The sequence below is a fragment of the Carassius gibelio genome, chromosome B2 (genome assembly GCF_023724105.1).
Source record: "Carassius gibelio isolate Cgi1373 ecotype wild population from Czech Republic chromosome B2, carGib1.2-hapl.c, whole genome shotgun sequence".
NCBI lineage: Eukaryota > Metazoa > Chordata > Actinopteri > Cypriniformes > Cyprinidae > Carassius > Carassius gibelio.
The window spans coordinates 12221882-12246581 of record NC_068397.1 but is presented as its reverse complement, the minus strand read 5'-3'; the positions used below and the strand labels follow the sequence as shown (position 1 = coordinate 12246581).

The following is a 24700-nucleotide window of genomic DNA, read 5'->3' as shown; positions in this document are numbered from 1 at the left end:
TATTGTGTTCACACATGAAACTTTGCTTTCACTCACAAATAACTACACTTTTGAGTGGTCTGTCGCTGATGCTTGTGCCAATGTAGTTTACAAACAGTGATTTAAAGAAAAGAAAAAATTAAGTAGCATAATATTGACAGCTGCTTTTTAATTATTTCATGCCGCCAAAACCTCCATTTTTACTTTACTGTAGGCTACCAAAAGGTCTAACGTCTATCTGGCTAATGTCTATATGATCAATATTACACTCCTAGCAGTGTGATTTGGCTGCATATCAGCACGGCTGTGAATCTTGTGAAAGCTCATTGTATTACTGCATTAAAAGCTCACAGTAAAATGTAGAGTCGATTATTTTTGGTGCTACATATAACATTATCCAGAGAAACAAATGTTAATGATAAATCCCCTGTTATGTTTGTACTGGCTACTGTATACAGGCCACCAGGCCACCATAGAGACTTTATTAAAGAGTTTGGTGATTTTACATCCGAGTTAGTTCTGGCTGCAGATAAAGTTTTAATAGTTGGTGATTTTAATATCCATATCGATAATGAAAAAGATGCATTGGGATCAGCATTTATAGATATTCTGAACTCTATTGGTGTTAGACAACATGTTTCAGGACCTACTCATTGTCGAAATCATACTCTAGATTTAATACTGTCACATGGAATTGATGTTGACAGTGTTGAAATTATTCAGCCAAGTGATGATATCTCAGATCATTATTTAGTTCTGTGCAAACTTCATATAGCCAAAATTGTAAATTCTACTTCTTGTTATAAGTATCAAAGAACCATCACTTCTACCACAAAAGACTGCTTTTTAAGTTATCTTCCTGATGTATCCAAATTCCTTAGCATATCCGAAACCTCAGAACAACTTGATGATGTAACAGAAACTATGGACTCTCTCTTTTAAAGTGAAGTGAAGTGAAGTGACATTCAGCCAAGTATGGTGACCCATACTCAGAATTTGTGCTCTGCATTTAACCCATCCGAAATGCACACACACAGAGCAGTGAACACACACACACACACACACACTGTGAGCACACACCCGGAGCAGTGGGCAGCCATTTATGCTGCGGCGCCCGGGGAGCAGTTGGGGGTTCTATGCCTTGCTCAAGGGCACCTAAGTCGTGGTATTGAAGGTGGAGAGAGAGCTGTTCATGCACTACCCCCACCCACAATTCCGTCCGGCCCGAGACTAGAACTCACAACCCTTCGATTGGGAGTCCAACCCTCTAACCATTAGGCCACAACTTCCCTAATTCCAGTGTTCCCACCCAGTTTCGAACTGGGGACCTTTCGCGTGTAAGGCAAACGTGATAACCTCTACACTACACTTTTCTAGCACTTTAAATACAGATGCTCCTTTATGCTTAAGGAAGGTTAAGGAAAACCGTTTGACACCATGGTATAATGAGCATACTCTCACCCTAAAGAGAGCAGCCCGAAAAATGGAGCGCAGCTGGAGCAAAACAAAACTAGAGGTATTTCGTATTGCTTGGCGGGAAAGTGCAACCATTCAGCCGTCAGCTACAGTATCACATCAGACAGTGCACTATAGACCCCCTGAGGAACAGTTCCACTCATTATCTACTATAGGAGAGGAAGAATTGTATAAACTTGTTAAATCATCTGTAACAGATATGCAGATCATCGATTCATGGGTTAAATTCAGGCATAAAAAAATGAAACCCATTTTGCACTAATTGCCTGGCCTGGCGCCAGCCTGGCTGGACTTAAATTAATTTACGATGCCCGGGGGAGCCTCAAAGGAGACACTAAACCAACCACATTCCAACATACACAAAAAGAAACCTTTCGTAAAGTTCCTTACTTTTGTTAGTCCTTATTAATATGCATTTTAAATATGTTTATGGATTGCATAAAATGGTTAATTCTTGTTATGTGAAGAGTATAAGTTGCTAGCTTATACTTTAGGAAATGTCTCTCCTCACTTCAACTTTCTCAAAGAGAGCCATGTTCCTGCAACCCCCACCCCTGCAGGTTGTAAAACTTTACGACCACACAGGACAGGAAACCTAATCCTTACAAAAGAATGGTAAAATGTACTCAAATGTAGTCTTAATGTGTATGTTATTGATTTTGCGGTGCATTAGAAATTTCCCATATAAATTGGGACTATCTGCAGTGTTATCATGTGTTAATCAAATCTTTAAATATGTGTAATTCTGCATTTGAATGTAACTTCATTTTTTGATCATTTATATATTATGTTTAGTATTGTTCTAATCGTCATGCTCTGACAGACCCATTTATCTAGAGCAAAGTAATGAAAAATGTATGTAATCTGAATTACAAACTTGCTAGAATAATCCCTGGAATTTGGACAAGCCCTAGATCTCCAGGGGGTTGTCTCCACAGAGACAAAGGAACTTTTCCCTCCGCTTCAGATCGTGGACTTTCATTGGCTGTTTACGCGAAAAAGGGGCGTGAACCATTTCAAGTCATAAGAACGACCGAACAAGGTCCGCGCTCATAGCGCAAACCCCCTCAGCACAGGGGCTGAGAGAAAAAGCCATTTTAATGGCTCCTTTGGAAGCTTTCGTTTTTGTTGTTTCTTTTCTTTACTAAGTTTATTCAACTATTCGCCTCTCCACGCAAGGAAGACGAATTCTGGAACATTGTTTGTTGAACCTTTCAAATACCGCGCGAGGACAGAACAAAAGACCACGTGCTCCAGCGTGTGCCGGTCTCCAGCACGCGCACGCCGGTTTCAAAAGATCCAGCGCGCCCCGATGTCCAGCTCATGCACATTGGACACTTTGCAAGTATCACTTTCTCTATGGAGATTTAAATGCTGCTTTAAATTATTGCTGTGATCTGATCGTTGTTGGCTTCCAAAAGTTACTGACTATGATTTCCATACCTGAGCTCCTTATGTGATCTCATTCTATTCTCTGTCTCTCTCTCTCTCTCTCTTTTATTTGGATTCAGTTATGTCTTGTAAAGCTTACTGTTGGTATTGTCGTACGCATATTTACTCTGTGTGATTTGTAGTTTGATGTATTACTAGTTTAATTATTAAAAACCCATATACTGACGATTGGCTTGGACTCCACCCCACTCACATTATGAGTCACTGAGATGTCTGATCTATAGCTACAAGCTCTAAATTTAGAAACTAAATTTATCATAAGGATAGGATAATATTTTCATGGCCAGAGAATACTTTTCCTTGAATTATAAGGCGTGATAACTTTATTGAAAATTGATAGGTCAACAGTGGTTTGCTGGACATACCACTGTTTGATTTGCAGTAATTTACATTAAGAGATATCACAATAATTGGTATGAAGAATGGAATATTGACATATTAATGAGTAAGTTACAGTGCCCTGTGATTATTTATTGGTATAGGCAATTGAGCTATTTTTCATAATCAAATTTAATGTAACTGTCATCTGAGATATAAATTAATCATATTCCTGATTAATTATTCAAATTCCCTATATATCATTTGAGTTAATTATTCTGTAAAACTCATTGTTGTTACACATCTAAACCAACAACATGCATGTTAGACCCTATACATCTAAGCTCCTAAAAGAGGTGCTTCCAGAAGTCACAGGTCCTCTTCTGACTATTATTAATTCCTCATTGTCATTAGGATATGTCCCCAAAACCTTCAAACTGTCTGTTATTAAGCCTCTCATAAAAAATAAAAAAAAACACAACTTGACCCCAAAGAACTAGTTAATTATAGACCAATCTCGAATCTCCCTTTTCTGTCCAAGATACTATAAAAGGTAGTATCCTCACAATTATATTCCTTCTGAGAGAAAAATGGTATATGTGAGGATTTCTAGTCAGGATTTAGACCATATCATAGTACTGAGACTGCTCTCCTTAGAGTTACAAATGATCTGCTCTTATCATCTGATCGTGGGTGTATCTCTCTATTAGTTTTATTGGATCTTAGTGCTGCGTTTGACACAATTGACCACAGCATTCTTTTGCATAGACTTGAACACTTTGTTGGCATCAGTGGAAGTGCATTAGCATGGTTTAAATCGTACTTATATGACCGCCATCAGTTCGTAGCGGTGAATGAAGATGTATCATATTGATCACAAGTGCAGTATGGAGTACCTCAAGGCTCAGTACTAGGGCCGCTACTCTTCACTCTTTATATGTTACCCTTGGGAGATATCATCAGGAAACATGGTGTTAGCTTTCACTGTTATGCTGATGATACTCAGCTCTATATTTCTTCGCGGCCAGGTGAAACACAACAATTTGAAAAACTAATGGAATGCATAGCCGATATAACAAATTGGATGACGAGTAATTTCTTACTGCTAAATTCAGAAAAAACAGAGGTGTTAATTATAGGACCTAAAAACTCTGCTTTAATAACCTAGAACACTGTCTAAGACTTGATGGTTGCTCTGTCAATTCTTCGTCATCAGTTAGGAACCTAGGTGTGCTATTTGATCGCAATATTTTCTTAGAAAGCCATGTTTCTAGCATTTGTAAAACTGCATTTTTCCATCTCAAAAATATATCTAAATTACGGCCTATGCTTTCAATGTCAAATGCAGAAATGTTAATCCTTGCATTTATGACTTCAATGTTAGATTATTGTAATGCTTTATTGGGTGGTTGTTCTGCAAGCTTAGTAAACAAACTACAGCTAGTCCAAAATGCAGCAGCAAGAGTTCTTACTAGAACCAAGAAGTATGACCATATTAGCCCGGTCCTGTCATCGCTGCACTGGCTCCCTATCAAACATTGTATAGATTTTAAAATATTGCTTATTACTTATAAAGCCCTAAATGGTTTAGCACCTCAGTTTTTGAATGAGCTCCTTTTACATTATACTCCTCTACGTCCGCTACGTTCTCAAAACACAGGCAATTTGATAATCCCTAGAATATCAAAATTCAACTGCGGGCGGCAGATCCTTTTCCTATTTGGCGCCTAAACTCTGGAATAACCTACCTAACATTGTTCGGGAGGCAGACACACTCTTGCAGTTTAAATCTAGATTAAAGACCCATCTCTTTAACTTGGCATACACGTAACATACTAATATGCTTTTAATATCCAAATCCGTTAAAGGATTTTTAGGCTGCATTAATTAGGTAACCCGGAACCGGAAACACTTCACATAACACCCTATGTACTTGCTACATCATTAGAAGAATGGCATCTACACTAATATTTGTCTGTTTCTCTCCTGTTCCGAGGTCACTGTGGCCACCAGATCCAGTCTATATCCAGATCAGAGGGTCACTGCAGTCACCCGGATCCAGTACGTATCCAAACATGATGGTGGATCAGCACCTAGAAAGGACCTCTACTGCCCTGAAAGACAGCGGAGATCAGGACAACTAGAGCCCCAGATACAGATCACCTGTAAAGACCTTGTCTAAGAGGACCACCAGGACAAGATCACAGGAAACAGATGATTCTTCTGCACAATCTGACTTTGCTGCAGCCTGGAATTGAACTACTGGTTTTCGTCTGGTCAGAGGAGAACTGGCCCCCAAATTGAGCCTGGTTTCTCCCAAGGTTTTTTTCTCCATTCTGTCACCAATGGAGTTTTGGTTCCTTGCCGCTGTCGCCTCTGGCTTGCTTAGTTGGGGTCACTTCATCTACAGCGATACCATTGACTTGATTGCAAATAAAAGCACAGACACTATTTAAACTGAACAGAGATGACATAACTGAATTCAATGATGAACTGCCTTCAACTATCATTTTGCATTATTGACACACTGTTTTCCAAATGAATGTTGTTCAGTGCTTTGACGCAATGTATTTTGTTTAAAGCGCTATAAAAATAAAGGTGATTTGATTGATTATTAGAGATTGATTATTAGAGAGTGTAATCATGCATCTGATACACATCCATTCTTCAGCTCAAATTAATATTCACAATAAAACATTTAACAGTTAAGAGTGATTTCCGATGACAATTGTTCATAACCTCATAATTGAGCTCTAAACATTATTACATCATTGCCTAAAAAAAACTTTTAAAACTACATTTCATGAAACAAAAACAGTATTTTTTTATTAAATCATTTTCATTTGGGTTTCCGCCTTAATACTGTTTGTGAAAGGTGCTGCAAGCCTAAACGTACATGTAATTAGATTAAAGTACATTTTCAAATAGTAGAAATCAGACTACAGTTACTTTTTATGGATTAGCTTGATAACATTTTATTTACACAATAGCAATAATGTATTCACAATTTATTGATTTTCCCTAATTCCTCTTTTTCATCTTTTAAATTTTTTATTCACTCAAAGTCTTCTAGTTTTGTGGACATTCACAGAAACTACCCTAGTGAGATAAATATACTAAATGTATTTGAAATACTTTTTTTCATGCTAAGTATACTACAAATTTGTTTACATATTTATGCGCTTAATACAAATACCCTGCAATTGTACATACTAAACTGGTATACTTGAAGCCTGCTAAATTGGAACAACTAATTTTATATTTAATGCACTTTAATTGTGCATTTATTTAAACTAGTGCTGAAGATTAACTAAAGATATATGCTTAAGTGTTGTAAGTATACTTTAGGTACACTCTAAATATCTTGCATTTAAAGATCAGTATTTTTCAAAGATCATGGAATCCTACATGATACATTAAAACACGTTTTAAACATAATATTAAGAAATGTGCATTGTGCACAAGTAGTACTTCAAATAAAATGTAAATTTTATATCAGTAAGTCTCAAGCACTGTCAGTAAATATGTTAATAGATTTGAACTATACTTAGTATGAAATAAATGTATTTTAATTATATTACTTTTTTACTAGGGTAGTCAGGTGGCTACATTTGACCACTGGATTTATATTATTAAATAATATCTTCATGGTTCTCTGACATTGGTTATGGTCACATGACACGAAGGTAAACAAATAAAATATTACATTTTTATTCAGTGTTTTATTTTGATTCATTTTAAAATTGTTTTATTTATTTTTATGATTTATATATTAGCTTTTCATTAAACTACAAACCCCCTGCAGTTCCTTCACAAAACCCAATTTGGGAAACCTTGACGTGATATAATGATTAATGCACTTCATGTAACATATTTTACTCTTACTCTTCTGTATTTTATAGCAATATGGTACTACATTATCTCATTTAAAACAATGTGAAAAACGAGATAAAAGTAATATAAATGTAGTCTGATTACATTACCTATGTCTAATGTAGGCACCAGAGGGCCCCATCACCCGAATACCAACTTTCACTTCCGGCAATATTAAAGCAACATTAACACACATTCACATCGCAAAGTCTTGTTTTGCCTCGGCTGACATTTCTGAAGGGTCCCCTGTATTTCTCTGTTGGATTCCCGTATTTGACCCTGCATGGTTTTTCTTGATTCTGTATTATTTGCTGCCTGCCCTGACCCTCAGCCTGTGATTTGACTCCGCTTTTGCCTCTTCTCTGATTTCGCTGTCTGCTGGTGATTTACCCTGCCTGTAATAATTTGAAACCTTTTAATAAAGCACCATATGGATGGATCCTCACTCCGTTGACCCTCCATTTCACCAGCTCTGTGTGTGTGAATGCAGGACCATAACTTTTACAGCCAAAATGGCTTTAAGTAAATTATAAAAATAGCATAACTAAAGTTTTAAGTTATAAATTAATAAAATAACACTATAGGTTTACTATAAGGTTGATATAATTACAAAATAACACTATATTGACTAATATAGAATGATAATAAAAATATAAAAAAGGTATTATAACATTAACTAAAGTACAGGGGCGATAAAATAAGTTATAAAACAACAAACATACATAATCTAAAGTACAGTAAGTTATAAGAGCATCAGTTGATTGAAATGACCAGTAGATGGCTGCAGTGATTCACACATCCTGCTCTCTAACTCAAGATGAAATTATTTCAAATTATTTGAATGAAGTTAAAGTCTACTTTAACTAATTTAACATTAAAAATGCTAAATAAAGTAGCTGTTACCAAAAATACTTACAACAATCTATGCACATTTTTGATAGTAAGCTAACACCTTCTTACTTTAAACCATTAGCCTACAATCATCTGTTTTAAAAAAAAAGGTGTACAAAATGTAGCCTATTCAGATTTTATTCAGTAATTCATTTTTTTAAAAACACAATTTAAGATCTCTTTTTGGAGGTTTGCCAGAGAGGCATAAAATAAATCTAAAACGAATCTAAATATGTCAACACATGTAATAGCTTACATTTCTGTAATGCACCAAATAAGATAGAGTGTATTGCTCTTGTGATCAGCATCAACATCCCATTGACCCTACAGGGGACAAGTATTTTGAAGTATGGGTGGATGATTGGTTGGTTGGATGTATGTATAGATGAATTTATGGAGTGCTCATGAAATATGAAGATTTCAGAAAACCTGCTGTAGACCATTTAAAGAGATAGCTTACCAAAAAAAATTCACCCTAAAGTTGCTCCAGATCTGTATGATTTTAATTTATCTGCTGGACACAGAACAAGCCGTTTACCCACTTAAAAAAGCGTCTGGACACGTAACAACTATAGTTTTGTGTCAGAACTTTTACACTTTCATTCATAAATTCACCCCGTCTGTGTTTGCGAAACGATTGAATCGCGGAATCCAGTCAAACTTGCTGTATAAAGCAGAACGTCACGGAATTTGGCTATTTTTGAATTAATACATCAATATTTAGGCTGTAAAATGAATCAAATATCGATATGGACTTGTGTATGTGAATATTAAAGTTAAAAAATATTAAAATTGTTCTACGCGTCTCTGGGAATGAGCGCTCAATATGTGCATTTTGTCATTCAGATACACACGATGTTCGCAGTGTTTTCCCCCACGCCGACTCCGCTGTCGACACGCCCACATATGACTAGATGCCGGCTGTATGTATATCCCTTTAAAAGTATTATATACACAAATAAAATATTTAGGTTATAAAATAATAAGATATTGAACTGCATTTGCGTTTGTTTTTAAAAAACGTTTTATTTATTCATTTAATTATTTTGTCGTATTATTTATTGGTATTGTAAAAAAAAAAAGGTACATTCATACCATAGACTGTATAAAAACAGATTTATACATGCGGCCATGCATATAAATTTGCTTACTTAGACGTGTCTTTATATTCATTATTTATTTATCATTCCCCATGTTAACGGGTCCAACTCATTTGTTCTTAAAACGCAACATTTAAAGTGAGACAAAATGAAAGTGTACAACGATCGTATTCCTGTTTATAACAACAACATAAGATAATACACAGTGTTTGGCAGATAGCAGGCAGGCAACTGTAAACGTGACAGTTATTTGATTGGTTATGGTGACTCTGGCGTGGGTGGACCAGTAATAGTAAACAAATCCCGTGCGCGCATGCGTGGTGCGTGAGTGTTGATGGAGGTTTATCAGAAGCAGCATCTGCTGTTAGCTAAACATCTATACTAAGGTTGAGGGCAGTTACTAGGGTTTTGTTCGACAGAGTCAGTAAGTATTTATTTTTTACCTCCTTGTTATTTTCAAAATATACGCAATTTCTATAATTTACGTTTTAAAATCATTGATAATAGTGGTAAAGTTGCTAGCTTCGGAGAGCTAACGGTTGCACTTTCACTACTGCAACCAACAGCTAGTTTCCTCACTTGCGCAAGTTTTATATTATATTTATCATTTGTACTTATTACATTTTGTATAGAATATCGTGCACTTTGTATTGTTTGAATCTATTAACTTATCTGATGTTTTTGTACATGATAATGTTTACGTTTGGCCTAACTCGTTAGCCTAGCCACTCGACTTTTAAAGAGACGCAGGCTTTAGCCAATCGGCATCAAAGCTTCTGAATACAAGGCGGGGCTTGCGAATGGGCGTGGTGTGTATTGTGTACAGGCTTTACAGGCTGCGCTGGACGAATATAAGGTTTTGTCTCTCTGTCATAGCCATATAAGGCTTATTTGTCAGCCTGTTCACACGTGGTTTTATGTTTTCCACACAGTTCTGTGAAGTGTGTCTAAAACAGAAAGTTAATGAAACCTAGCAACCCAGCATGTAAATAATGTGGTGTTGTGTGGTTTAAATTAAGCCACATTGACTTGCCATCTGTATGTTTATATAAAATTGTTCTCACGTCATCCCACATATGTGATCCTGAACCACAAAGCCAGTCATAAAGGTCAATATCTCAAAACTGAGATTTATACATCATATGAAATCTGAATAAATAAGCTTTCCTTTGATGTATGGTTTGTCAGGATAGGAAAATATTTGTGGAAATACAACAATTTGAAAATCTGAGGGTGCAAAAAAAATTGAGACAATTACCTTTAATGTTCAAAAGTAGGTTTTGATATATTTACGGTTGGAAATGTACAAAATAGCTTCATGGAACATTAATATATTTTTTTTTAATACCCCAGCAACTTGGTTTTGTGGTCCAGGGTCACATATTATATAGCAAGGGCTTTCAAACTGAGGTCCCTGGGCCCTCTTCTAAGTTTTTAGGGGGTCTTTGGAAAAGTTAGATTTAAGAGAAAATAATTAGATTAAAGATGTGAAACATTATAAATAAACATGTAAATAAAATGACTAGCAGTACAATAAAAAAAAAATAGGAAAAGTAGAAAAATTATTGAAAATACTACATATTTTAGGCATATTTAATATTTACGTCACCATATAAATTAGTTTTTTATGCAAGAAACTATGTAGGCATAGTTGCTTTTTAAAGTTTAAGATACTTGTTCCTTGCACTAGGAGATCCCCTGTGGTATCTGAAAGATTGAAAACCCATGTTATATAGTGCATGAAACTTGACACATTTTAATGTCAATAATATTTGTAACATGCTCTTTTATATTTATGAAATGTCATTATTTGCTTATATAGTACCCTTTATATTAGATGCACATTGAGATATAACAGTCCAATCAATTTGCCATACAGGTGCTGAGGACTTGGCTGGCCAAAATGGCATCTGACATGCCGGTTTCTAGGGGTATAATGACCTTTTACCCCACAGTTGAAGAGTTCAAGAACTTCAGCCGCTACGTTGCATATATCGAGTCCCAAGGTGCACACAAGGCAGGCCTGGCCAAGGTGAGAGGAAAATGCTTCTCTTTACCCTGTAGCTTAAGCTTCTTTTGTTAAAAGAAAAAAAGGTGGATGAAATTCTGTTGATTTTGCTTAACTACAGATCGTCCCGCCCAAAAACTGGAAGCCTCGACGTTCATACGATGACATTGATGACTTGCTAATACCTGCACCAATTCAGCAGGTTGTGACTGGGCAGTCAGGGCTGTTCACCCAGTACAACATCCAGAAAAAAGCCATGACTGTGAAAGAGTTCCGTAAAACAGCCAACAGTGACAAGTAGGTCTTGTTAACCCTGTTACGCATTTTCCAGTTGAAACTGATTATAACCTCATCTGCCCTCCCTGTAAGGTTTTGCAGCCCCCGGTATGATGATTTTGAAGAGCTTGAGAGGAAATACTGGAAAAATGTTACCTTTAACCCTCCCATCTACGGAGCTGATGTGAATGGGACCCTTTATGACCCAGTGAGTCGACACTTTAATGCAATCTGAATGGGTTCTGTATAGTTTCACTTTTGGTTTGAGTACTCCGTGATGTGAATGGAGTCATTGTTTTCTTTTTCATGTCTTACGCAGGATGTCAAGGAATGGAATGTAGGGCACTTGAATACCATCCTTGACACCGTGGAGCATGAGAGTGGGATCACTATAGAGGGAGTGAACACACCCTACCTCTACTTTGGAATGTGGAAAACCACTTTTGCTTGGCACACTGAGGACATGGATCTCTACAGCATTAATTACTTACATTTCGGGGAACCAAAGTCTTGGTAAGTTCGCTTGTCAAACTTTGACTAGAATTCAGGCTAACTTGATTTTGCTAGATAAAAATCATTTGTAGATGAACCCCGGGGCTTGAAAACGGTAGCTGTAATTGTCTGTCCTTATGCCAAGTGCTAAATATGTCTGGAATGATCTCACAGGTACTGCGTGCCTCCCGAACATGGAAAAAGACTGGAGCGGTTAGCCAAAGGTAAACAGCCTTGGTTTCCTCAGTTCTGTACAAGAAAATATATTCCTCGATTTACGTTTGCTCATATATATATATTGCCTACTATTGTCTTTCCAAGGCTTTTTCCCCGGAAGTTCACAAAACTGTGAAGCATTTCTGAGGCACAAGATGACTCTTATTTCACCCTCAATTCTAAAGAAGTATGGCATTCCTTTTGAAAAGGTATGTTGTTGTGAGTGTATTTTGTCCCACTGATGACTTGATTTTTATCACTAATAATAGACTGTATTAGACCCGTTTCACACTGGATCTGTAAGCAGAGTGTAATCAGACACAGAGGAAACACTGCAGATAACGTGCACAGTATGTGTTGGACAGTGAGGGGAACACAATTGCATCACAACTAAATAATGTGGCACCCTGTTACAATACTTATGTGTATTTACAGTACATAACTTGAAGTTCATCTGCGATCACAAACACTGCCGGTGTGAAAGCACAACAGGCCTGCGCTGCTTCCACTCTGCTTATGCATCCAGTATAAAGCTGGCCCTGTTTCCTTGATGTATATATTTTTGTAACTCAATTTGCGATTGTTTTTTTGTTTTGTTTTTTGTGTGTGTGTGTGTGTGATATCGTTGTCTTTTCATGCTTTGCAGATCACTCAGGAAGCTGGAGAGTTCATGATAACATTTCCATATGGCTATCATGCAGGGTTTAACCATGGTTTCAACTGTGCTGAATCCACCAACTTTGCCACAAGACGATGGATTGACTACGGAAAGCAAGCCATTCTGGTAAAAATGAATAAATTAAATTAAATTAAATTAAATTAAATTTATGCTTTTAGCAGACCTTTTTATCCAAAGCGACTTAGTGTATTCAGGCTATCAATTTTTATCATGTGTTCCCGGGGAATCGAACCCCCAACCTTGCGCTAGTTTGCTTGCTAATGCAATGCTCTACCAGTTGAGCTACAGGAACGCTAAATAAATAATATATTAATGTAACACAGTAAATAAAGTTTGAAAATACATTAAAATAGAAAATATTTTCTAAATTGTCACATTTCACAATATTACTGTTTTTGCGGTGTTCAAAAAAACTGCATTTATTTGAAATGTTTAAAACATTATGACCTTTAATCATGACTTTACTGTCAACTTGGATCAATATAATGTGTCCTTGCTGAATTAAAGTGTTAATTTCTTAAATCAGTGGCATTTATTGTATACTGAAATGCATGTACACTACACATTCAAACGCATCAATTTTGGGTATTTTTTTCTCCCTCAGTGTTCTTGTAGAAAAGACATGGTGAAGATCTCCATGGAAGTGTTTGTAAGGAAGTTTCAGCCTGAACGGTACGAGCTGTGGTTGGCGGGGAAGGACAATGCTCCTATTGACCACTCCAAGCCTACGCCCGAAGCAGCTGAGTTTTTAGGTGGAGAGGCCGGGAAAAGTGGTGCTCAGGAACACTGCTTCGAGAACCGAAGTAGTGAAGGACCAAAAAAAAGGTGAAAAGCACTCACTAAACTCTCATATGCACATAATGATATGTGAAAAGAAATCATGTGTATATCAGTTTTAAATGTTGCTTTTTCCAACTGAATTAGCTTGGCTAAACAAAGGATAGGAACCAAAAGACACCGAGTGTGTCTGGATTTACCAGAGGAAGTTCTTCCAAAGAGTGAAGCAAACGATGAGGAGGCTGAATATGGCAAGAAGAGCCGCTTGACTACATACACCGAACAATGCAGAGAGTATACAGGTGCGTTATGGTGTAGTGGCCTAAATTATATATAATCATGTTAAGGGGTTTGCAGCGACAGTCACCATTAATTGCTTATTTCCAGAATTGACAAACTAAGGCAACTTTAAGTGAGATATAATATTTATTTATTTATTTGTGCTGGGCAACGATTAATCACATACAAAATAAAAGTTTTTGTGAACATAATGTATGTTTGTGTACTGTGTATATTTATTATGTATATGTAATGAAATGTGTATATATTTATATTCATATCAATTATTTAATATTTAATTAACCTATAAGCATACACATTTTCTAAAATATATTCATGCATGTGTGTGTATTTTATATATACATAATAAATATGCATAGTACATACACACATTATGTATACCAAAACTTTTATTTTGGATGCGATTAATCGTGAATATTTATATATCTATTTCAGAATTGAAAGATGAAGATGACCTGCTGCCTCTGACGGGTTCCACAAGTTTAAAGATGCTTCCTGGTTCCAGAAGCACTGCATCCAGGGAGCATGTGAGGGATGCAAACCCTTCTTCAGCCTGTGCACAGTCCTTCCCACAGCGTCACCTCTCTATAGCATCTGTCCCTACTGTCCCTCACTGCCTGTCAGCTGTGCCACGGATTTCCACCAAACCAGGGGTGGCGAGCCTTCTCTTTCACCGGACCCTGAGCCCTTCAGATGCCCTGCAGGTCCACAGCTATGCAGCAAGATCAGTGCTCCATAAACCTCAACAACCCAGCACAGAGACACCCAGAGAAGACCTCGATGAGCCAGACGTCAAACCAGATGTGAGGCCAAATACGCCAGAACCAAACACAAAGGTTGGTGCATATATTGACTTGGTGTGTTTGTGTTTGATAGGGGCAATTCAAATAAATTTATAGTACTGTAGCATATAAAAAAACCAAGTAACTAAATATTAGGCAATTAAAACAGCAGATTATTGATTATAAAATAATTTAATAAGCCATTGATTATTTGCATGTAATTGCTGATTAAAGGCCTATAGATTGGAACTATATAATATTTGTTTGAATTGATTAAAAAAATTAAATGCTAAAGAAAATCAACCATTTTAAATAATTTAAATGAACTTAGCAATCACAACATTATAATCAACAGCATACAAAATTATGTACTCTTATTCACTAAGGACATGTTCATGTGATTTAAAAGGAACCATAAACACATTTATAATGTTAATGTTCAAATAAATGATAAATGCTGTAGTTTTGAACTCTTTTTATCAAAGATTTGAATAATTTAGAGTAATTTCTGATAGACTCAGAATGATTTAATGTGATCTTGTGACACTGAAGATTTGGAGTAATTGCTGCTGAAAAATGGGCTTTGCCATCACAGGAACAAAGTAGATTTTTAAACATATTCAAACTATTTAAAAATACAGCCTTGGTGAGCATAAGAGACTTCGACAGCATTTTAAAAAGCATGGCAACTCCAAACTTTTGAACTGTAGTGTGTGTTAATGTTTTTTTTTTTTTTTTTTTTTTAATCACCTCAACAACATTAATGAATCCAAATGAAAATGAACTCCTCTCTTGCTTCTTTTCAGCTTGAAATCGAAGGAGAGAACGAGAATAAGAGCATGAAGAGGAAACTGCAGCCACTCAATAAATTGCCACGCATGCATCCCCTGCTCCGTGAGAGCTCCAGTGATGACGGTTAGGATCTGCTTCACATTGTTCAGTTGTCGCATCACTGTTTGTGCTCTTTCTAATTAACTCCTTCTCTCCACAGAGATTCAAGTGCCAGCAGCTGAGCCAGAGGAGAACGATCCCTGGGCCAGACTCCTTGCTCCCATGTGGCAAAGCAAGCCACGCAACTTTAGAGTCGAGAAGGATTTTAACTTCCGCATGGGCCAGCAACCTCCATACTGTGCAGTGTGTGCTCTCTTTCACACATACACAGAGGTAACACATACTATTACCATCACAAAAATCTCTCATTGCATATTGCAAAGCAACTCAGTCTTCTTTGGCTGTTTGATACTGCCAGGGGCTCAGAAATTACACACGCTGAAGTCTGATGTATTTTGAGATTTGATTAAAATGATTTGTGGACCCACTGTAAGACTGTGCTGTGCGTGTGCACTTTGCTGTTTCTTCCATATAGAGTGATATAATCAGCCTGAGCCAGAGTAGTTCTGCAGCTGAAGGAGGAGACAAAGAGAGGAGCAAGCCACTGATTCCAGAGATGTGCTTCACCAGCAGCTCTGAAGGACACCTGTCCACTCCCAATGTGGAGGAAGACGGAACTAGCCAACTCATCAGCTGCTCTGTGTGTAGTGTACGCGTACATACAAGTAAGCGGTTTATCACTATCTGTTATCACTGAAATACCTGCACTTGATATGATATCACACACAGCAGTGGCAGGCTTTAAGCGCATTAAAAAAAAAAAAAAAACAACAACAAAAAAACAATTATTTCCCTTTTTTAATACATGCAGTTTATTAAACATTTTGTACAGATTTTACTTTCTTAATCAGTCCCTCCAGAAAAACGCAGATTTTTTTTCTGATTGTCGCGGGCAAAAATCCTAGATTTTGTGGCATGTTTTCTTAAAAAATGTGATGGAATATGCGGGATATTTTTGCAATTTTATGCGATGAAATTGCGTGAACTTGCAAACGTGCGGTTTGATGAAAAGTTTTTATCACTAGGCTACCTTAATGTAAAGATTACTTCCTATGATAAGCGAGCATACAAAATCACAGAATATTTAAGTTGTAATCTCTTACTGCAACGTAAATTATTTTACATACTACTAATATAATTACAACTGTAAGTTTTTGGTACTGTTCTATAACAAAAAAGTTGCATCAACTTCTGAATGAAACTACAACAGTGTTAGTAGCATAGTGAGAAGGGGGTGTTGGGGGAATCACCTTTTTTTCTCCATTTCATCAACCCGCAGTTTTTGCAAGTTCTCGCAATATAATTTGGCTCCACTGTCATGTAACAAATCGGGAAACTGCTTCGCGCGGTTTTTTTGCGCTTATTTTTGTTGGCAAATAAGAGTGATTTGCGCGCTTCAAGTTTCACCCTAGTTTCACCGCGGGGTTTGCAGATGATGTTCACGTCAAGTAATTACATCACTTCATACGGTTCCCATGGAAATAGGGGGAAAATGGCGCTTTACTTGTGTGAAGTAAACGCAACATTTTTCAACTTTCTGATAATTTATATGTGAGTTTTTTGCAAAGAAAATACAGGGATTATGAAATCATGCTAGCCCCGCATATTTTGCTTTCTGAAATTGGTAATTTATGCGGCAAAAGAGCAGCGTATTTGAAAAAATGCGACCCAGCATAAATATGCGGCCTTTGGGCTGATTATGCATTAAATCAAGCGATCACATAATGGCGTTTTTCTGGAGGGACTGCTTAATACATATTCTTGGTTTCTCTACCCTTTAAGATTTGGGATTGATGCTTTTATTCAGCAAGGACACATTTATTTAATCAAAAATATTACAATATTACATATTTCTATTTTTATTGAAAATTTATCAGAAATTCCTGAAAAAAATATCTAATGATTTCCTTGATATTAAGCAAAACTGTTTTTTCAAAATTAATGATAAAAAGAAATGTATCTTTATCATACTTTTTGCATATTATAGTGATTTCTGAAGGATCATGTGACACTGAAAACATATGTAATTCAGATTGCCATCATATTAATAAATTACTGTACATTTCTTAATAGACAAGTTAGTTTAAATTGTAATATTTTTTTTATATGTATATATAAAAAAGTTTTTTTTAATTCGCATAAGAGACTACTAAAAAAAAGAAAAAAAAAGATCTTACTGAGTATATATAACCTCATAAAAGGAGACTACCTGGAATATTTGTTCTTATTTGAAAGTCACATAAACAGGACTGTTTAAAGTAAGCATAAAATCATAACTGAATCTCTTTACTTTCTCAATGCATGTGCCTAAGTTGTTCACATTTCTTCTTTTAGTTTATTTAAAAGCAAAACATAGTCTCCGTAACAATTTGTCTAATGTCATATTTAAATGTCAAACAACATTAAAGTGTATGGAGATTCTTCCCTTATTGACTGGTATAAAATGATAACCTAGTTTTTATGTTCCAAAAGAAAGGTTCATTCATGTAATTTGTCTGCTATCCATATGTTTTTGAAAATGTAATGAGGTAATTCGTTGAATTGTGAATGTTTTGTCTGCAGGTTGTTACGGTGTGTCTCAGGATACTAATCTGGATGAGTGGAGATGTTCTCGCTGTGAAGCTAATGCCATAACTCAGGTCAGTCGGTTCATTTGAGCATGTTTACAGTTTCTGCTATGCATGTTTTAAGATGCTAGGGGGCACTCTTTCGTCTGGCCATCATGCATGATGAGGTTTTTTTTCCAGTTGCACCTACTTTTACTCATCTGTTTCTTATTCCCAGGGGTGTGACTAAGTGTTTGTGTCTTTCCCTCAGGACTGCTGTTTGTGCTCTCTAAGAGGAGGAGCTCTGCAGAAGGCCAACAATGACAAGTAGGTAGCCAAGATCTTCTTGGTGGAGCTCCTTACAGTAAACACCAGCTATTTTCAATTATACGCATTCCTCTCAGATGAATGACAGTTTTGTGAGCTGCCTCTCTCAGCTGCTGACAGCGCTTCATGTTGAGGGTTTTACCTCAGATAGGCTCTGATGAAACCTGCTTAGGTTGAAAATGTGGTTTTTTGTTGCAGGTGGGTTCATGTATTATGTGCCGTAGCAGTGCTGGAGGCTCGCTTCGTGAACATTGCAGAGCGCAGTCCTGTCGATCTCAGTAGCATCCCGTTTGACAGATTTAAGCTGGTAGGTTAATGTTTTGCACAGAAATGTGAAATACCAATCTAAATTCAGTGCTGATTCGCATACAAGGGGAAAATATATAAATCTATAATCGTGGCCAGGGCAAAAATAATGATGCTCTTAATTAGGGTATCCACATTAATTGTGAACTCACAAATTCATACTAAATACATTAATAAAATTGCAAACTTTCGTATTAATATAATTTTATAAAAACATGGTGTTACATGCAATTTGAACACAGATATTTCCCCTAAAAAATTGTAAACATTAAGAGACACATAGAGACTTATTTTTAATAAACTATTTTACTAAAATGAATCAACATTCATAACTGTTAATACAAAGACATTTTAGGAGTGTGTTTTTGTTTGCCTCCGTTTGCTTGCACTGTCAATCACAAGTTATTTTTTTATTTTATTTTTTCAAGAAATTAGTACTTTTATTTAGCAGGACAGATATTTATATATTTACATATGGGTTACAAATTGAAAAAAAAAATTTGGTACAAAAAATATATTTGGAGTAAATGCTGTTCTGTTGAACTTTCTATTTATTAAAGAATCTGAGAAGTATCATAGTTTCCAGAAACTAACCCTAAACTTTTTTTATATAAAATGAAGCAAAATGTGGCAGTGCTGCCTTTTGTCATGTTACTCATCGGAAAACATACCTTGTTATTGTAAAAGCTTTGCTATTCTGAGAAAAGCTGAAGTATTCTCATATTACTGAATAAAATAGTAGATTAACGGTAGGTTGGCAGCATCTCTACTCCTAGTTAATTAATCACCAGCACTGTTTGTATAGCGCTTCTGTTAAGCAGTCTAATAAAAGTGGATTTTTGTAATGTAATCGCTTCATTAAACCTTTAATGAATCATTAAGAAATAGTTTTAACAAATTACTTCCTGTGTAACTTTCATTTGAACTTGTCTTTGCCTTGCCTGAGCCCAAGTCTATTTCTAAGGTCAAAGACATAACTAACACAGGTTTCTTTTTAGAAATGCCAGTTTTGCCGTAAATGGGTGAAGAAGAGCACGGGTTGCTGTGTGCAGTGCTCACATGGCCGCTGTTCCACTTCCTTTCACCCGAGCTGTGCACAGGCAGCTGGAGTTCAAATGCACCCAGATGATTGGCCGTTTGTGGTCTACTATACCTGCTGGAGGCATAAGGGTGGCATCCAAATAGAGGTACAGACACAACCCAGACATGTGCAGAATTATAGCTAGATATGACCGCTAAACAATGGAAATGCACATAGAAGCAAATTCACTGTTTTTGTGCTAAATACATTAAGGGATGTGCAAAAAATCGATGCTTTATATAATATTGGTGCAAATTTGGCCTGCCAAAAATAAAGAAAGACATGCTATCATTTAGTGCCATCTGAACCTCAAACTGTAGCTTTGTCCCAATTCAGGGACTCCATCTCTTAAAAAAACATGAACTACAGAGGCTGAAACGTTCATACCAAGCATGGTCTAAAGGGATGCTTTAGCCGAAGGGGAATAGTGACTGTGAGCACTGATATTGACGAGTGGAAGTAACATTGATGGACTTTTAAAAGTTATATTCATCTGTCTGAAAACAAAACAGCTTGGTCTAATTATGTACATAATAAACTATATTGTGTCTAAACTATCAGAATATGGAAGTCAACATTTAAACCACTTTAAAGATTGTTTTGTAACATTTATATAGATATTCAAATAAGTGTAATGAAGTATTGACTATTTTTGGCACCAGAGTGCAATGAGTCTTGGGATAGTTTGGGCCATGAAGGCTCCATTTGTGGTACCCTACATGGCCAGGGAAATGAAGGCCACATTTAAAGGAAGCTTCGAAATGGGACAGCCTTCAACGTCCCACTGTGACGCATTTGGCCTTCGAAGGATGCGGTCTCTGAATTGGGACACAGCTTGTGTATCAAGGTCATTAAGTCTCATAAAATATCAGATAGTTTGACCTTTTTATTTATAACAAGACAAGGTTAGTTCAAGTTGTAAAATGTTAGTTCAAGTAATTGTGAAATTACTGTAATTTTGTCTGGGTTGTTTATCTTTTCTTTGAGCCACTATATATTTAATGTCTGTTTCCACCAAGACCTGTTAATATTATTTTGTTGTGCAGCTTGGTGACTAGTACAGTATGTAATGTCATAAGTTTTTTGCCTGCTGAAATCTGTTAAGTCAGAGCATTATTGTTAACCATGCAAAAAATATCTGATGTTTTCTTCAGCAGCGCAACAAGGCATCAATGCGGGAGTTGGAGAAGGGACAGAAAGTAATCTGCAAGCACAAAAATGGCCGATACTACCATTGTGAGGTGGTTGAGCTGACTCAGGCCACCTTTTATGAGGTTGTCTTTGATGATGGCTCGTTCAGTGACAACTTGTTCCCTGAGGATATAGTGGTACGTAAGGGGTTACACAGCTCAAAACAATGTTGGATGATTAAAAGCAGTGTAGTGAAGCCCTGCTGGTGTTTATTTTTCAGAATAGAGACTGTAAGCAGCTCGGTCCACCATCGGAGGGAGACGTAGTTCAAGTGCTCTGGACAGATGGCCTGATCTATGGAGCCAAATTTGTGTCTGACCATATCATCCCAATGTACCAGGTCAGAGGACAGCAAACACACTTGTGTGCGCTATTTGGGTTAGAGTTCAAATTCAGATGATGCAAAGTAGATGCATCACAGTATGAGGACTGTTTGCAATGAATCAGAAGACAGATGACTAATCTGTATTATGTACTGTTAAAGTTTAATTTCATAACTTACTGTTGCTGCTTTTGTTAAAGTAGTAAGCTGTGAGAGGTGAAATTTCAGCAGAAGGCCCCATTTACCTTGGGCACACTCCTTACCCATGGTTAAATCGCTGTAACCCACAGACTCTACTGGATTGTGGCTTTTATAAAACAACAACACGATATAAACCAGTGGTCAAATAATAATATTTATTTTTGTTTGTTTGTTTTTCTACAGTTATTGCTAATAAATTAATCTTATACTACTGTTTAAATATTTGTCCATTAGATTTTATTTGAAAAATTTATACTTTAGAATATTCAGCTTTGCATTACAGGAATAAATTACTTAAAAAAAAAAAAAAACACACACACAAAAAAAAGGGAAATTTCTGCATTTATTTATTTTACATAAATAAAGTAAACATTCTTTCTAAACATTTAGAAAAATGACAGACCACCCATTTTTTAATGGTATCGTATAATGAGAATAAACAATTCTTTAACAATGTGGGAGTCAGCTTTATGATGCAACACATTTTAAGAGATTTCAGTCAGGAAAAACAACCCAAAAAGTTTTCCACTTACCAAGACAGGATTTTTAGTAAAAATACAGGAAAATTAAGATGAGAGGATGTGCATTAGGTTTGTGATTTGTTTATGACTCTTCATATTTTAACATAGTGTCAACCCCGTTGCTTAATTACGCAACTACATGAGATTTTCTGGCAAACATTATAGCTGTCCTTCATCAGCAGTACACAAAATGAATACAACATAGGTGTACAGTCACACTTGGAAATAAGATTGTTCTTCCATTACCTGAAGGCAGTGTAAATGTAAATTGTTTGCCATTGCTAAGCAATTTCTATACCATTTCATAATGTCCTCAATGGCAGCTCGCCTGAGCAGAGATCTAAATGCACATGATTCCATGTTAAAATGTCAATATTATAATGGCCCTGAATTATTTTCCAGGTGGAATTTGAAGATGACTCTCAGCTTACTGTAAAGAGGGAAGACGTGTACAGTTTGGACGAGGAGCTTCCCAAACGTGTTAAAGCCCGCTTGGTGAGTGACTTCCTGCGGGCACTGCCTCATTAAATGATAATGTGCAGTACACCATCAAGAAACTGATTACAAAGCAGAACATCAAGTGGCTTAACAGACATTAAATATGTTTTATTTCTTTCCTTAGTCTGTGGCCTCGGATATGCGCTTCAAAGGAGTGTTTGTGGAGAAGGAGGTGAAGCAAGACTCGAAAAGACAGCGTGTGATCAACTCCCGCTATAGAGAGGACTACATCGAACCGGTCATGTACAGAGCCATCATGGAGTAGCTTACTCCACACAGACAGTGTCTTTAACAAACCGATCAATTCACCCGAAAAACAGGCTGGACTAGATGTCTCTATGTTTAAAGTGGACAAATGTCATCATGTGATCAGACAACTGCAAATATTGTACAGGGCCTTTTGTTAAAAAGAAAAAAAAAACCACCAAGATCCAAGTTTTAGACCTTCTGGCTAAGTATGAATTCTCATTACTGTGGACGGTCTTCAGCCGGCACAGATAAGAGTCCCAGAGATTAAATGCTAGGAATGTCTTGTGTAAGAGTGTTTGTTTGTTCAGACCGCACACAACCGGCTCAGGCTCAGCGGGGGCGTTGAACAGCTCTCCAACTCCTACTGTCTTCAATCAGGTGGTTGTAATGTTTCAACTGTTTTTTAATGACCTCCCTGCAGACCCACTGGCTGACCGCACATGAACAGACCTTTAGCCCGTCAGACAAATCTTTAGTCAGTGTGGATGCGCCATCCTGCTGACCTTTTTTTATAGGTCTTAAAGTGCTTGGCAATATCTGAATCTCATGGATGAATCTAGTCTTTAATAGTACGAGCAGCTCTCATGTGTGATCTACTGTAAACATGAGACATTATAGAAAAACTAGCTTTATACTCTCACGTTTAGGTGGATACAGCAGCTTTGTATTTTGTTTTATTTAAAGATTTTCTTTTTGTTGAAGTGAAAGGAATGCCAGTTTCCTTATTGCATATTAGTTCTGGATTAACTTTGTTTGTAAAAATATGTATTTATATGTGTTAAAGCAAGATTTTCTCTACTTTTTCTACTCTTAGTTGCATTACTATGCCAACACAGGTAAGAGTGACTTGTGACCAGTCATGGTCGAACTGGTGCACTTATCCACCATGTTTCTCCCCCTCTTCAGTTGAGTTTCATTGTACTTAAGGCAGGGAAGGCAACCTCTTGATGCGCTCCATTTAAAGCGTGCCAAAGAGATGCCTCATTTAAATAACCTACATTTTTTAATTGTTTTGTGGAGATTCCTTTAGCTGTATAGCATTACAGATCTTTGTCTTCAGTTGTTTTGTGCAGTAGGCATTAAGTTCCTTTAAATTGGATTAGAGATGCATTGTTAATTTAAGCCTAAAAACTTTATTTTTAAATTAAAAGCAATGTCTCCTACCCTCCTTGAACTTGTTGTTTGTTTCATTTAAGACTTGTTTCATGTCACAGCCTGCATACACATCCAAAGAATCAAAGATGCAAGAATCATTTTGGAGGCCAAAACACAGAAATAAATTAAACTTATAGCACTTTTCCATCATCCTGGAGTGTTTTTTTATGTTTTTTGGTTAGGATTAGGTGGTTTCATGCTTTACGACATAAAACCAACCGTTTTTCTTTTTTTCTTTTTTTTTTTAACACAAAAAGTATTCTTGTAGCTTTGTAAAATTACGGTTGAATCCCCGATTATTTTACCGATCTCCATGCTACTTTTCTAAGCCTTGATCGTGTTAAGAGCTCTTTGCATGCATCAAAAAATATCTTAATTTGTGTTCCGAGTGGTCTTACAGTTTTAGAACAACATGAGGGTGAGTAATTGATGACATAATTTTCATTTTTGGGTGAACTATCCCTTTAATTTGATGCTTACTTTAAGGTGTGTCTGAAAATACTTCAGTCTCCCGTTTCTCATGTCAGTTTATGCATTCACACTCATAACGTTAAAAGATTTTTGAAATATTAACCCAACATACACTTAGAAGCTGCCACCTGCTGTCAACCAGTTCATTTTATTTATTTATATAGCGTGAAATCCGCAGGGAAATCATCCTTCAAGTGCTTTTGTGTTACCAGGCTCTTGATAACAAAATAATCTGGCCCCAGGAAGCTTGCGAGGGTGTGAAGGAGCTAATGAGGTGAACTTGTTATTCAGAGGCAGCTCTTCTACTTGACTAGTCTTGGAA

General features: G+C 36.6%; 1 protein-coding gene across 2 annotated transcripts; it reads left to right on the top strand.

Annotated features, from left to right (window-relative positions):
* Positions 1–9383: 9383 nt before the first annotated feature.
* kdm4ab (lysine (K)-specific demethylase 4A, genome duplicate b) lies at positions 9384–23926 on the top strand. Of its 2 annotated transcripts, none has more exons than XM_052548839.1 (22): positions 9384–9513; positions 10969–11121; positions 11219–11394; positions 11467–11581; positions 11693–11886; positions 12040–12089; positions 12187–12290; positions 12728–12865; positions 13365–13585; positions 13685–13839; positions 14273–14673; positions 15426–15534; positions 15611–15783; positions 15986–16175; positions 18073–18149; positions 18328–18383; positions 18582–18690; positions 19688–19876; positions 20928–21098; positions 21182–21301; positions 22408–22500; positions 22628–23926. In XM_052548839.1, the coding sequence occupies exons 2-22, from the start codon at positions 10993–10995 to the stop codon at positions 22766–22768; spliced, it is 3111 nt and encodes a 1036-aa protein (XP_052404799.1). In that variant the 5' UTR covers positions 9384–9513; positions 10969–10992; the 3' UTR covers positions 22769–23926. The 2 variants fall into 2 exon arrangements, with proteins under 2 accessions (XP_052404799.1, XP_052404798.1); XM_052548838.1 differs by having other exon boundaries at positions 20925–21098.
* Positions 23927–24700: the final 774 nt, after the last annotated feature.